Genomic DNA, 15,344 nt, shown 5'->3' on the forward strand with positions numbered 1-15,344 from the left:
GTGCCCGGTACACACTGCCCCCCAGGGATACAGACTCTCTGGCCGTTGGACAGGACCCCTGGGGTCAGAGGAGTCAGACCAGCGACAGACTCTCCAGTGAGTTCCTAGACCTGACTTGGGCGAGTCACCTCTCTAGGCCATGGGGTCCTGTCCCCAGCTACCCCGGAAGGACTCCCTCTGAGGGCCTTTCCCACTCTAGAGACTGTTTCCTCTGGCCATTAACCTGAGAAAAGGAGCCACGTTTTATTAATTTAAATTCAGTGTTAGCTGGTCTAAGACAGGTGGAAATTTGGAAATTACCCAAACATGAGAAAGCAAATATTTTTTTGGAGAGTGTTTTTTTTTTTTTTTTTTTTTGGTGAGGAAGATTCGTCTGAACCTAACATCTGTTGCCAATCTTCCTCTTTTTTTGCTTGAGGAAGATTAGCCCTGAGATAACATCTGTGCCAATCTTCCTCTATTTTGTATGTGGGTTGCCACTACAGCATGTCTGACAAGTGGTGTAGGTCTCTTCCCCAGGATCCGAACCCGAGAACCTGGGCTGCTAAGCGGAGCCTGCCGAACCTAACCACTATGCCACTATGCTACGGGACCAGCCCCAAGAGCGTGTTTATTTTTTAAATAGAAGGGAATACATAACAACTTATGCAGTTAATTCCAAAATAAAGGACAGGAAGCACAGACCCTATCTATACTTTTTTTCAAAAACACTATAAATAGTTCTCCTGTTCTTTATTATAGTCAGTTAAATGGGCGGAACATGAGAAAGGTTAGGAGCCTGTGAGAGGTAGGAGAAATGAAAAGCACAATGAAAGATGGTAATCAATAAAAATAATAATAGCTGACATGGGTGGTGCTGGGCACTGGGCTAAGCACGGCTCCTGGATTTTTCTCATTTATTCTTCCCCTAAACCCAATGAGGTAAACAGTAGTTCTGTCCCAATTTTAGGAGGCGTGGGGGGACTGAGGCACAAAGATTTTAAATAATTTGCCCACTAATGGGGCTAAAAAGGAAGAAGCCAGCAGGGAAATCCAGTTCCCCGTTATCACAAAGCCTCTGCTCAAAGGACAAAGATACCGAAGGAGACAGCCTTTCTTCCAGAAGGCACCTTATCCTGTTATCTTTAGAATTCTGCAGCTAAATACTTCTGCTATCATTTCTTAACAACAGGAATTACAGGGGGAATTCTGTGCTTCAGTGGAAAACTATGCATTGTCTACACACAGCACGGCCTTCCTGGGTTATCTGATTCTGGCGTTCACTGCCTCTGAGGCATTTTACAACTCTGTACATTGTAGATAACCAAGAGCCAGGCAAGATGCAAAGTCTGCCCTGTCCTGTAGAAGTTCCATTGACCTCCCTCCCACACTGTGCAAGGAGCTAGTTGTCCTTTCATTTGCACATTCATTTCAAGATTTTTTTACCCATATGAATTTGTGCAGGTTTTGGCTTCTGCTTTGAACTGGTTATAACACTCTTACCAGCTTCCTCATTAATGAGTTAAATAAAATGCTTACCATATGTTCATTTTTATATCTGAATGAGAGTCATGAGTTTACCTTTTTAAAAAAATTATCTCTTAACAGAAGTATCAAAGCATATCAAGGCATCTCATTGTTGCTTTCTGGAGGACCCTAGGCATGATCTCACCCAAATGGTTTCAAGCGTACCCAATGACCAATGATGGTGTGTAAATGAGGTCACTCATAGCACAGCCTCACTCTGGCAATTTCCTGTCAAACACTGTTCTGTCCATAACAAGGCCTCGTGGGCAAAGGCTCCAGTCCCCTCATTTGGGCTGGTCTTTTTTACTGTTGATTGGGGAAAATTAATCTGTACATAAATTATACAATTCTATCCCACCAGAATGTCTCCATCACTTCTATCTTGTGCTTCATCTCCTGGGCTATTTCAGGGCTATCTCCATTAAATAGCTGAGAAAAGACATGAGAACGCTTGTTTTTAAAATAATAGTATAATAAACACATGATCTATGTCTTTATCTGCTGTACAAGAGCACAACACAACTCCATTTTTTTAACCTTAGATACATGAAGATCCCACAGCCAATTCCTCAGACACTTGGCAAAACTACTTTTTGTTGTGTGGGTTTTGGAGTTAGACAAACATAATTTAAATCTTATTCCACTACTTTCTAGAGAGTGGATTTGGGCAACTCAGTAACCTCCCTAAGCCTCAGTTTTCTTCTCTATACAAAGGGAATAATCATACCTGTGTCCTAAGATTATTCCTGAGGTTTCAATGAGCTCACATAGAGGCTGCCATCTTTGGGAGTTGGCCCCTGAACTGCTGAACTCTGACTTCTACGCCTGTCTGGGAATCAATGACTAACCACGTCAGCAAGATACCCTGTCAGTAGAAAAATTATGAGTCATTGGCAGCACTTGAAGCAGATCACTGGGAACTGTTCCTGATTTCTTGCAGCCAAGGACTTCATTTGCCAACCCCAGAAAGCTTTTGTGAGATGAGTATGTGACATGGTTGGAATACCAGCTGCTGCGGAGAGGCTCAGGCCCTTTCTATTTGAGCAATGCTCCAGCCCTGCGTGATACCCAGGATGAGGCCAGTGCCCCTGGGTATCCCTAGTCAGAAGCACTGGGACCTAGAGAAAGTCAGCCAGCATGCCACCTTCCCAAACTGTGCCCATGGTTTTCTGCAATCAGCCATTTTAGTTCATGGCTTGGTTGGTTTCTCTGAGGGGCCCAGCATAATCACCCCTCATCATGCCCAACCAACACCCCAGGCAGCTGGAGGATGCAGGCAGAGTCTAATCCACGCCCTCCCTCTTTCCCACAGAGGAGAAACCCCTTGGCAAACTTTAAGGAGCCAGCAATGTTCCATGTCTATCTGGCTATCAAAACCAACTTAAATCTTTACTTCGTTTTGCTTCCAGGCATAATGCAAACAGAGGAAAAAAGATTTTCCTTTCTACTGAAACTACTAAAATCATAAAACGCATTATTGGTTCCAGAGTATCTAGTCACAAAAAAAGACTGCTCTGTGTTTGGGGTTTTTGTTTGTTTACTTTTTAAATTGTTCCACAACCTAGCACTGAAATTCTGATGGGGAGAGTAAATGGGCCAGCACAGAGCTGGAAACATAAAAATCTTTCAGACAGTGCAGGAAAGAGATCTCAACTCTGCTTCCTAACTACTTGGCTCTCCACTTTAGACTTTGAGAATGAGAGCATTAGAGCCTGCAGGGAGCTAGAGGTCCTTCTATCAATCTACACTGATGAGACACGTGACCTTGGACAAGGAATCTTGGAGCCTGAGTTTTCTCACCTGTAAAATGAAGGAAGTAATTCCTATCTTGTTTGTTACAAAAATCAAATTAGCTCTGCTTGTGCCAAGAGTTGTTATAAGTGCTTTCTGTGTGATACTGTTGACTCTCACAATTCCATTTTACAGATGAGAAAACCGAGGCAGAGAGAGGATACATAATTTGCCCAAGGTCACACAACTAGTCAGAGGCAGAGCCAATACAAAGGTTAACCCGCAAAGGTTAGTCGATGCGGGCTTGATGATCTTGGATGAATACGTACCTGCTTGAAATGCTTGAAAGACTTCATTCCTTCAAATAATCTAAAACATCATCTGCAATCTTGTTTTCACCTTTTTTTATTGGTCTTTAAAAAAAAACACACACAGATAAGGAAAAGGTTAAACTCTAGGCCAACCTCTTTCCAAATGAGGACATGTTCTAAGCCCACTCAAATTAAAGATGTGTTCCTACTTGTTTTTGCCCCAGAGTACAAGAATGTCCACACCGATCAATCGATGACTCAATAAAAGCTTGATCATTTCCCAGTGGCAGCCTGGCCCCAAGCAGGAGTAAGGGAAGGTAGTCGTTTTCCAATGACATGATCCTGATGATTTCATCAATTTCATCTTGGAAGTGGAACAGGGTTGAGGAGTGGGGGAGAAAGCCCAGCGCAGTCCTGAGGAAAGCCAGATACGTAGGGATTAAGGGCTTGTGGTTAAGAAAACTGGCCCTGGACTCACATGGCCCTGATCTCCCCTCTCAGCCTTTTACTGCTAAGATGTGGTTTTGTCCCAGTTCTTAATCTCTCAAATCTCAACTGTAAAATAAGGAAAATAATAGTACCAATTCAAAAGTTATTGTTTCAATTACTCTTTTCTTGGGACTCCACCAAGAGGCTGCCATTCTCAGGTATGCCCAGTTTCTGAAGATGAAAGCAAGAAAATCTGATTCTGGATATAAAACTCTGTTTCTCTCATCAGTGAACTTTACCTTGATCCCTGGCTTCTCCGTCCCGGGACTTGCTCTCTTTGTCTCTGTAAAATATTTATTTCTTTTCCTCTGATTAAGTTTCTTATCAACATTACACTAAAGGAAAAGGTTATATTCAGGTCATCAAATGCCAGTCTCTTGAAATCTCTATTTCTTCGAGGAGCTCTTCAAATTAAAAGAGAGCAAGAACTGGGCAATTTTTAAGAACCTAATTACAAAACCATTATTATTTTTGACCGAAGATTGCAGACCAGAGAAACCACATGGTTCTACCACCATGGATGGTGCTGATAACTCTGCTGGAGGCTTCAGCCTCCAGGAGGCTCAGGCCTGCCTCCTTTGCAGTTCATGGGAAATGAAGGGTCCTCCATAAACTGTTGGGCTTTCTTGGGCATGGAAATCCCAAAAAGATCCCACTAATGGATCTAGTGACTGTTCTGATATATTGATGGAGTCCACCACACTATAGTCAGGTCATGAAGGCCTGGGAGCCATTCTATCCATCTACAGTGGTGGTATACATATCTTGTTAACGGAGCACCTTTATCAGTCTTAAAAAAATTTGAGCACCTCCCCCCCAAATTTACTTGCTTACAAGTTATCTAACCCAAATATTTTACACAGTACTATATACAAATTATAGAGTATGAATATATTATAAACATTGTATATACACTAAATTTTCTAAGGTGATGTCTTCATTCGTTCTGGTTGCTATAAGAGAATACCATAGGGCCGGCCCCGTGGTTTGGCAGTTAAGTGTGTGCGCTCTGCTGCTGGCGGCCCGGGTTCAGATCCCGGGTGCGCACCGAGGCACCGCTTCTCTGGCCATGCTGAGGCCGAGTCCCACATACAGCAACTAAAAGGATGTGCAGCTATGACATACAACTATCTACTGGGGCTTTGGGGGGAAAAAAATAAATAAATAAAATCTTAAAAAAAAAAAAAAAGAGAGAGAGAATACCATAAACTGGGTGGCTTATAAACAACAGATGGTTATATCTCACAGTATTGGAGGCTGGGAAGTCAAAGATGAAGGTGCCAAGAGATTTGGTGTCTGGTGAGAGCCCCCTTCCTCATAGATGGCCATCTTCTCATTGTAACCTTACATGGCAGAAGGGGCAAGGGATTTGTCTGGGGCCCCTTTTATAAGGATACTACTCCCATTCACAAGGGCTCCACCCTCATGACTTAATACAACCCAAAAGCCCCACCTCCTAATACCATCACCTAGGGGGTTAGGTTTCAACATATGAATTTTAGCGGGACACAAACATTCAGCGTTAGCAGGTAATATAAGAAAAATCAGAAAGGTCTATTATTTTCTTCTTGTACCTCAGTAGATTCCTCAAGCACCACTCTGAAGCAATGGTTCTCAAACTTCATGTGACCGAGAATAACTTGGAGGAGGTGTTTAGCATGAAGGTTCTCCAGGCCCCAGCCCTAGAAGTTTTGATTCAATCGTTCTTGGGATGGGCCCCTTACTCGTCCTTTTCCTGAGCTCTTGGGCTGACTCTGACTCTAAGGCTCAATCAGATTTTGGAACCACTGGTCCAGACCCTTCTGTTTTCCTACCGTTTTCATTTTCTGCTAAAATTTTATCACCGTGGTCCTGCTGATATCTACCTCCTGGACACCATCTTGATCCCCTAGGTGAATTAAAATCAATAAAAACAATAATAGCTGCCATTTATTACTTCCCACTTGCCAGGATGGCTAAGGGCTTTACTTCTCTCTCTTTTTTGTGTGTGTGAGGAAGATCTGCCTTGAGCTAACATCTGCAAATCCTCCTCTTTTTTTTGCTGAGGAAGACTGGCCCTGGGCTAACATCCATGCCCATCTTCCTGCACTTTATATGGGACGCCACCACAGCATGGCTTGACAAGCGGTGCGACGGTGCACTCCCAGGATCTGAACTGGGGAATCCCTGGCCGCGGCAGCAGAGCACGTACACTTAACCGCTTGCACCACCGGGCCTGCCCCAGGACTTTACTTCTCTACGTTACCTCCTTTAACCCGCTCAGGTAGGCATCATTAGTCCCACTACACAGATGAAGAAAACTAAAGCTCAGAACACTAATGTCTTGCCCAAGGGCACCCAGCTAGTAGGTGATAGGTCAGGAATTTGAACTTTGGAATCTGTCTGATTACAAAGCCTGGACTCTTGACCAGTAAGCATACTGCCACCAAAATAAGTCACTATAATTTATTGAACCTCTTCTATGGACCAGGCACTTGGCTGGGCACTTCACGTACAAATCTCTAATACTCATGACATACCTGTGTCTGTAGAGGTGTAAATCTCAGTTCACAAATTCTGATTTGCAAGAAATGTCTTTATTTTCTGTAACCCATCTGAATTACTTACTGACTCCAAACTCCTATTTTCCAGGCCCTCTTGGATTCCTTCTTCCCACCCCCACCCCCAATTATGCCATAATTCTGGATCAGACACAATACCCAGGCCTGAAGTTGGGGGTGAGCACCTGGTCCTCGTCATCAGTCCACGTAGGTGGACATTGAGGGGCTGGTCCTCCCCATCTCCATGACCTGTTGGCACCAGAGGTTCAATGCTGCTTTCACCCCCCACCAAGCATCTTTTGCCCACCTGCTGACACACACACAGCCATTTCCTCTCTAGGTTCCTACCACCTTCTAGCAGAGTTTCTGGGAAGCAAGAGACTGTCCCCTCTGCCCTCAGACCCATAGAGAAATCTCCCCCTCCCCTACCCACCGGCAAAGCCCAAAGTGGCTCTCCTTCTGGTGATGGAAATGTACGGGTGCTCTTTCTCCCTTCACATCCCTTTAAAACAATTTTTGCTTGTCTTTGTTGGTTAAAATTCACTTGCCCTAGGTCCTAAGTTTTTGGAAGACAAAAGATTTGTAGATTTCTCTCTATTTTGCCCTTCTTAAGTGGGAAGGAGAGCAAGGGGGAGATGTTGGGAGAAAAATATTAAGTTGATACCTCAAATATTATCTCCAGCCATGTTAGCCCATTTTATAGGGGAGGAGATGGAATTCATTAAGGTTAAGTAACATTTTTGCACAGCTAGTAGATTATAGACCCAGGATCCCCTGGCTCTGGAAACCTCATTCTCTACGAAGTCCTCCCCTCTTCTCGCCCAGGAGCCTCCCTGGTCAGCTCCGAGGAAGCACAAGAGAGCTTGTGCATTAAAACCAGCACAGGAAGGCGATCGGACAAGCAGGCAGAGGTTGGGTAGAGGTGGAAGCAGACACTCCCCCTCACAAAAGGCAACAGACATCACTCCTCTTTATCCCATCCCAAGGGAGCCTCACAGACCTTGAGTTGGCATGAGATGGTGGTAGAGGAATTTTGGGGGAGGCAAGTAAAGACTTACAAGAGCTAGAACAACTTTGAAGGCCTCTTCCTATGTAGAAAGTGGTAAGAAAGTGTACTCTGCAGAAATTGGGGGGTTTGGGGAGAGTAGTATTCCAGAGGCATTCAGATTCACTGTTGAGTGAATCTGCAGAGCAAGGTGGGGGATGGAGGTTGTTCCTGGCAGTACCCAGAGAAGAAGAGATGAGGTGGACCGAGGAAAAGGAACCCAAGGTGGATAGTCAGGCTGGTTTTAGGTTTCAAAATCTGGAACCTTCAGATTCTGCTTAATCACGCAGGATAGGAAAGAGCCAGCCAGGGAGCCAGGGCAGAAGCCTCTGTTCAGAAATCGTGCATCTGACTGGGTGGTCCCCAAGCTGTAGCCCTCTAGAAGGAGGTATAGCCATAGGACAGCACAGTTTTAGGATTTGGCTTAGGGTCATGACTGTCCAAACCTTCTGGTGGCTTCAGAAGGTCCTTTCACTCAGTTTCATCCAGGCAATGATCACCAAGTTACCTAACTGCCTACTCAACATTTCCACGTGGATGTCTCAGAGGCATCTCACACTCCACATGGCCAAAACTGAATATTTAATCTTCCCCCATTAAGTCTGCTCCGCTCACAGCCTTCCCCATCTCAACTGACATCAACTCCATTGTCCCACTTGCTCAAGCCAAAATCCTTGAAGTCATCCTCAACTCGTCTCTTTCTCTCACATCCCACATCCCATTAGTCAGGAAATCCTGTTGTACCTACCTTTGAAATATATCCAGCACCCATCCACCACTCCCCAATTCCACTGCTACCATGCTGAACTAAGCCACCATCGTCTCTCTCTGGATCACTGAGATAGCCCCCTAGAGGATCTCCCCACTTGCACCCTTGCTCGTTATAATCTGTTCCTAGCCTTGCAAACCAGCAGGATCTTTTAAAAATATAGTACAAATCATGTCACTCTTCTTCTCAGAAGATCCCCCATGTCTCATAGCATAAGAGCCAAAGTTCTTATAATGATGTCTTCCTAATCATTGGCCTCCTTGCTGAACATACCGGGCATGCTCCTATCTCAGGGCCTTTGCACCGACTACTCTGGCTACCTGAAGCTCTCCTCCCCAAGATGTCCACAGGGGCAGCTCACTGAAATCTTTGCTCAAAGTTCAACTTCCCAACAAGGTTCATCCTGACCACTCTATTTAAAATCACTACCTCCTCCCTCGCCCTTAACTCTGCTATACTTTTCCTTTTTCCACAGTTCTCATTGCATTCTACCAATCTACATGAATCTCTTATTTATTGTGTCTATTACCTATTATCTGACTCCTCCCACCTCCAATGGTACATCCACTTCTCAAAGACTGGAATCTTGGTCTGTTTTGTTCACTTGTACATCCCAAGTGCCTAGAACAGTGCCTGGCATCTAGTAGGTACGCAAAAATAAAAAAATAAAAAAAAGTTGAACAAATGAATAAAGTTTAAATAAAATTAGGGAGCCAACAAATATTACAAGAGCCATACACAGTAGCATTTCCCCTGCCTGATTTGGCTGAGTGGCCTTACTTCCCAGTCCTCTAAACAGTTGGAGCATTAATTAACACAGAGTTGGAAAGAGTGTGTTTACTCTAGGGTTGTCTCTCATGGAGGCCCCAGCAAAGGCTTCCAGTTCTGCATCTTGGCTCCTCCATCAGCTCCTTCTTCTACTGAGGTTAGAGGTTTTCCGGCCCTTTCAACTGTAGAAACGTTGCCCACCACGGTTAGACCACAGGCACCAGCAATCTTGCTGAACTCAACAGAAAATGGACCCTCTGGGGGCTCTCTGCAGAGCAGAGCACTTCTCTTTCTCTCTGGGCTTAGCCTGCAATTTGAAATACCACAGCCACGAGCCTGCACGCTATTTGCAGTGCTGTCAGAGGGAGCAACACTGTGGGAGAGACCTACCCCCGACCTTTGACAGAATTTCCAAACACAACAAGTGAACTTTAAATTGATTAATTTGGAACTGTGACCTTGGTCCAAGAAGGTAAGAATACATGACGAGATATTTTATTTTCAAAATGGAGCAGGATAAAAAATACTTTCATAAATTAACCTTTTTTGTATTACGTATCATTAGATTTGGGATTGGAGGTAGCAAGGAAAGTGTCTGAACACCAGATAACATGTTTAAAGGTTAATTATTAATGGGCAGACTTCCCTAACGAAGTATCAATAGGCAATCTGGTCTCTTTAGCTTCAGATATTAGTGAGAAGACCTCGGACCCCGGGTGAGACAGAAGAAATGGAAGGTCCCCTGTATGTCTCTGTGTTCTTGGTTTTGTGCATCTTTATTCTATCAAGTGCCCATGGACAAAGCCCGGGACCAGGTAAGAGCCTGCCTTTTCTCTGGAGATGGGCATGGATTTTCTTTTTTAAATGTATGTCACAAAGAACGCAAGTGTTCTTGACTGTGTGGGACAGAGCTTACTTCACAGCATACCAGGTTCTGTTGGTGGCCTCACAGGTCACAGGGACGTGCAGCCATCTGTAAGCAGGACTGAAAGTTTAGGAAACCACTCTGGGAGTAGAAGTCTTCTAAAAGTGTTTGCAGCTAGCATTGAAGTCTCTTGCATATCTGATTCAGAAATAGTCATGCTAAGACTTCTTTGGTGGAGACTAATCTGAAAGAGTTTCAGATCTTTCTGAGAGTTACTTTGGCATCTAATTTGCAACTGAGGAGCACTGCTTCCAATGAAATGCTCCGTCTTGCTGAGGTTGTCTAATTGCTGTCTTTCTCAGAAGAGAAAGGAATTTGTAGAGTCCTGTTTACAGTCAAGGCTAAAGCAGAGATACCACCGCACATTTTCTAGACTTTGTTTTTTCTGCTAAAGTTTTACTCTGAGATGAGGAATCCAAGAGCAGTCATGCCTGTTTGGTCTGTAAATTCATAAACTTGGTTGATGTCCAAAGAGATCCAAATGCTTGATCAAGCAGGTGGATTCCAGGTTCCTGGCTAAACAGTGCATTGGATCAATAAATGACAGATATGAAGTAAACTGAACTGAACAATTTGGCCAAGTGAGACTGGCATTTGGGACTTTTTGTTCTTGTGCTGGTTACTGCTCAGGATCTAGTAATTCCAAGGTAGAGGCTTAGATTTTTCTTTCCTCAAAGACTATGCTTGGGGGGACCTCCAAAAACTTTGAGAATCAGGAATTTACTAACCAGAGATGTACCCAAAAATTCCAGAACCTTTTTTCTCCTTTAAGAAAAAGGGCTGTTTTTTGTATTTATTATTTTGTATCCTCTGTCAGTTATTAACTTAGTAGTAGTATTAATTATGACTATCCGCTGAGCATTTTGTGTGCCAACCACTATGCTAATTATTTTGCATACTTCATCTCATTTATAAAGCCATGTCCAAAAATGATGATAATAATTTAGAGCCATACAGGAAAAATTGCCGATGACTTTTATTCCCTGGGTTCACAGGGATTTTGCTGAAGGGCCTGTCCTGCCCTTTGAACCAAAATGTTGTTTTTGTTTGTTTATTTTCCGTTGATGTATAACACATATCTAGAAAAGTGCCTATATCATAAGTGTTCGGTGAATTTTCACCAACTGAGCCGGCATCCCAGAAGCCTCCCTTGTGCACCTCTGGAGCCTTAATACAGATTATTTTGCCTTTTTTTGGAACTTTTCATTAATGGAAGCATACAGTAGGTGCTCTTTTGTGTCTGGCTTCTTTCGCTTGACATCATATTGGTGAGATTTATCCACGTGGCTGCGTGTGGTGGCAACTCGTTCATTCTGGTCGCTGTAGCATTCCATGGTGTGAAGAGACCACCCTTCGCTTATCCATTGTACCGTCGGTTGGCCCAGGTTGTTTGTCAGTGGAGACGTGGGGTTGGAAGCCGTTAGCGCCGACGTGGAGGTCGAAGGTTAGGATGGCCTCCCCGGGCCGCTGGGCACTGTCCAGCTTTCACTCAGCAAATCTCATGCTGGTCAGCTGCTGCTTTCCCAGGGTCCTGGTTTGTCCAAAAGCTGAGAGACGGGGCTGTGATTAGCAGGATGGTTCCTCAGGGAAAAGAATCGGAATCAGGAGGCCTCTTGTGCCCTTGAGAGCAGAATCTCTCTGCAGAACTCCGTCTGTGTGCAGGGGGTGGTGCAACGTCTTCCTGGGGCACTGCGGGGAAGCAAACAGCCCACGGTGGAGCCCTTGTCAGATGAGATTCTATACCAGTGGTTCTCAACCAGGGGCAAAACTGCCCCCCAGGGGACATTTGGCAAAGTCCGGAGACATTTTTGGTTATCACAACTGGGGAGAGAGTGCTATTGGCATGTAGTAGTTAGAGGCCAGGGCTGCTGCTAAATATCCTACAACGCACAGGACAGCCCCTGATAACGACGGATAATCTGGAAATGTCGATAGTGCCAAGGTTGAGAACACTTAGTCTACACCAAGCTTCAACTGTCACTAATCAGGGACCAGGAAGAACTCCCGAGAGGATCCTTCCTCCCTAACCCCACCCCTTCCAGCCGACTTCTTTTTATTATTACTAATGACTTTTGCTAATGGGCCCGCTCATGTACCGTGTACCCAGTATGTGCCAGACACTGCACAAACATTTCATCCTACTCTCACCATGTGGTTGAGTAAGCCAGCCGTTAGGCGACTTGCTGGCCGTCCCCTGGCTGTCCAGGGCAGAGCAGGGAGAGGCACGGAGAGCTCAATCTGTCTGACTGAGGCTACAGGCCTCTCTCTCCATTGTGCTCACACCCGTGACTTGAAAGTCTGAGGTCCCAAGAAGGCCATTCTGCTCAGTTCCTCTCACACGGAGGCAGATTCGGGCAGTTGTTCCCACCCTTCAGCACCAGGGGGATCAGGAGATGGTGAGCCTCCTGAGGCCCCCAGGACACAGAGCTGCCATCACTTGTATCCCCAGACCTCACTACCTGAGGCCCAGGCCCACCCCACGGCGTTGTCTGGAGAGCCAACACTGCTTCAGACGGAAGCTGCTGCTCTGAGACCCCGGCAGCCCTTATCTTCCAAGTATTGAACACCACTGCCTATGGGTGCCTACCCCCCTGCCTCCAACCCCAGTCACAGCTTCCAGGTCCTAGAAGCAGTTGAAACCCATCCATTGAGTCCCTCATTCGTTTAAGTGTGCCCACGCGCTACCATATACAAGACAGGGCATTAGTGGAGGAGTTCTCAAACTTTCTGGTCTCAGGACGCCACTACACTCTTAAAACTCATTTAGAACGCCAAAGAGCTTTTTTTATATCGAATACGGCTCTCAACATTTACCATATTAGAGATGAAAACTGAGAATTTTTAAAAATTTTAATGTTTTTGAAAATAACAACAAATCTATCACATGTCAACATGTGTAACATAATATTATGAAAAATAACTTGTATTTTCCAAATAAAAACAATAAAAAGTGAGACTGAAGAGTGACAGTTTACAAAGAAATTTTGCAAATTTCTTTAATATCTGGCTTAAAAGAAGATGGCTGGATTCTTTTATTGGTTTCCGTCTTTAATCTGTTGTGATATGTTGCTTGGTTTGAAGTACATGAAGAAAGTCGGCCTTACACATAGGAAAAGGGAGGACATCCTTGAAGATCCTGCTGGGGCCTCAGTCCACACTCAGAACTGCTGCACTCATGCAGTAGACACGGTACATCAGTGGACTGCACCGCTGGTCCCTGCCCTCCAGGCACTTGATGTCAAATCAGGGGTGGACCAGGGGTGGAGAGAGGGGAGCTGTCTGTCCTGGAAGCCTGCAATAAGGGGGCTGTCGTCCATAGAGCATATAAATACAATAGTAGAACCTAATAAAAGTTGGTCTTCCTTTCATTACCACAATTCTAAATAACATCAGGGATAAAAATAAAGCTCGTCCCACCTGAAACAGATTTTTAGTCAAAGTTGTAAATAACCGCTACAGTTACTGTTGGGTTTTATTAATATATATGTAAACTTTAAAAGATCACTTTTTTGTTACTTACCCTTTAACAAATGTTCTCCGTCGACGTTAATTTAGAGAACTTCCAGTTGTGCGGTTGGCCCCAACACTCATGGACTCAGTGACACATGTTCATTGCAAGAGGAAGTGTCTAATGGTTCAGAATCCTCCCCAATCACTGTGGTCTCTCATGTCTCCAACTCCTATGGTACTTACTGCATGTTCCTGTATTTAAACAGCAGATTTGAAATAGAAAATGATACCATAGTGATTGTAAAGACAAAGAAACAACCTGAGAACTTCAATTCTGTTATTCTATGTGATCACATAGAGGTTTTGTGTTTAAAATTTAGAACAGTGAAATAGGTTTTACAGTGAGCTCTGAGGCGTAATATTTTGTTTGATAAGTAAAAATTTTGGTTCTTACAAGAAATACCTTTAATGTGTTTGAGTATCTTTAGAGTTGAAATGTATTCTTCTTTTTTAAATCATTCATTGCTTTAAAACTAAAGAAATCAAGAAAATAATTGATTATTGCCGATTTTTGCATGACTGTTACTGAAAATAATTTTGTCTTACAGAGCAGAGGGGTATTAAATTGATCTGTTCTGGGTTTCAAATACATGAAGTATACCATTGAGTCTAATAAAGGAAATAAGATGTGTATATAAAATTTTTTCAACTAGAACATAGATGAGTACCACTAGAGAGGAGTGCAATGGACTAAGTGTTCGTGTTCCCCTAACCTCATATCTTGAAATCCTAACCCCCAGTATGGTGGGGAGGTAATTCAGTCATGAAGAAGGAGCTGTCATGAATGGGATTAGTGCCCTTATAAAAGGGACCCCAGAGAACCCACTCTCTTTCCACCATATAAGGAAACCTGGAAGAGGGCTCTCACCAGAACCCAACCATACTGGCAACCTGATCTCAGACTTCCAGCCTCCAGAGCTGTGAGAAATAAATTTCTGCTGGTTACAAGCTACCCAGTCTATGGTAATTTGTTACAGCAGCCCGAATAGACTAAGACAAGGAGCAGGAAGTGATGCAGAAGAGTTTACTTCCAGGTGTGGCGTACAGGGAAGGCTTCTGGGACGAGGCAGCATATGGGCAGGGTCTTGCCGGATGGAATCGGGACAAAAGAGAAGGAGGCTTTCCTTGTGCGTAAGCAAAGGTACAGAGCCTAAAGGATACATGTTTTTCAAGCCCAAACACCTTCCAAAAATAGGCCTCACGGGAAGAAGAAAAAAAGAAAACCATAGGAAGGAGTTGACAGCAACACTGGGTCACAACTGCAACAAACTGGAAACAACTGAATGCCCAAATAAACCATCAAGGATGGAGAGTCCAGCTATGACTACGTCCGACTTTAAACAAGCATTGCTTTAAATAACTACTACTAAAGTTCCAGTAGATTTTGAGTGTTAATGATGGGATTCGGAAATAAAAGGCTTACTGCTGGCCCTTAGGCACTCATAGTGTAACCCCAGGGATCCTAACCTAGCGGAAGATGGGTTTCAGAGAGTCTGGATGCCTCCTAAGATGGCGCCCAAGGCTGTGTGCATTTTGAGTGGGGGAGAGAGGTCATACCGTCGGCAAATTATTAAAGGGACCTGTGACTTCCAAAAGGTTAAATAACAACTGGTCTTGTAGCTTTTAAAAATAAGCATGAGGAAATTTTATATGCAATAAGGTGGGGAAAAAACAGGACTAAATAATCTCTTATTGAATCACAACAGTGAAAAAACTATATGCATGTATATTGCTAGGGATTCTAAGTATA

General features: G+C 44.0%; 1 protein-coding gene across 1 annotated transcript in view; it reads left to right on the forward strand.

The window, feature by feature from the left end:
• Positions 1-9,526: 9,526 nt before the first annotated feature.
• The window catches only part of LIPC (lipase C, hepatic type), a 139,007-nt gene continuing 133,189 nt past the window's right edge, over positions 9,527-15,344 (forward strand). Inside the window, exons 1-2 of the mRNA XM_058541689.1 lie at positions 9,527-9,631; positions 9,842-9,974. Coding sequence (XP_058397672.1) covers positions 9,890-9,974 — 85 coding nt within the window. The 5' untranslated portion in view covers positions 9,527-9,631; positions 9,842-9,889. The remainder of the gene's footprint in view (positions 9,632-9,841; positions 9,975-15,344) is intronic.

The sequence above is a fragment of the Diceros bicornis genome, chromosome 5 (assembly GCF_020826845.1).
Source record: "Diceros bicornis minor isolate mBicDic1 chromosome 5, mDicBic1.mat.cur, whole genome shotgun sequence".
Lineage (NCBI taxonomy): Eukaryota > Metazoa > Chordata > Mammalia > Perissodactyla > Rhinocerotidae > Diceros > Diceros bicornis.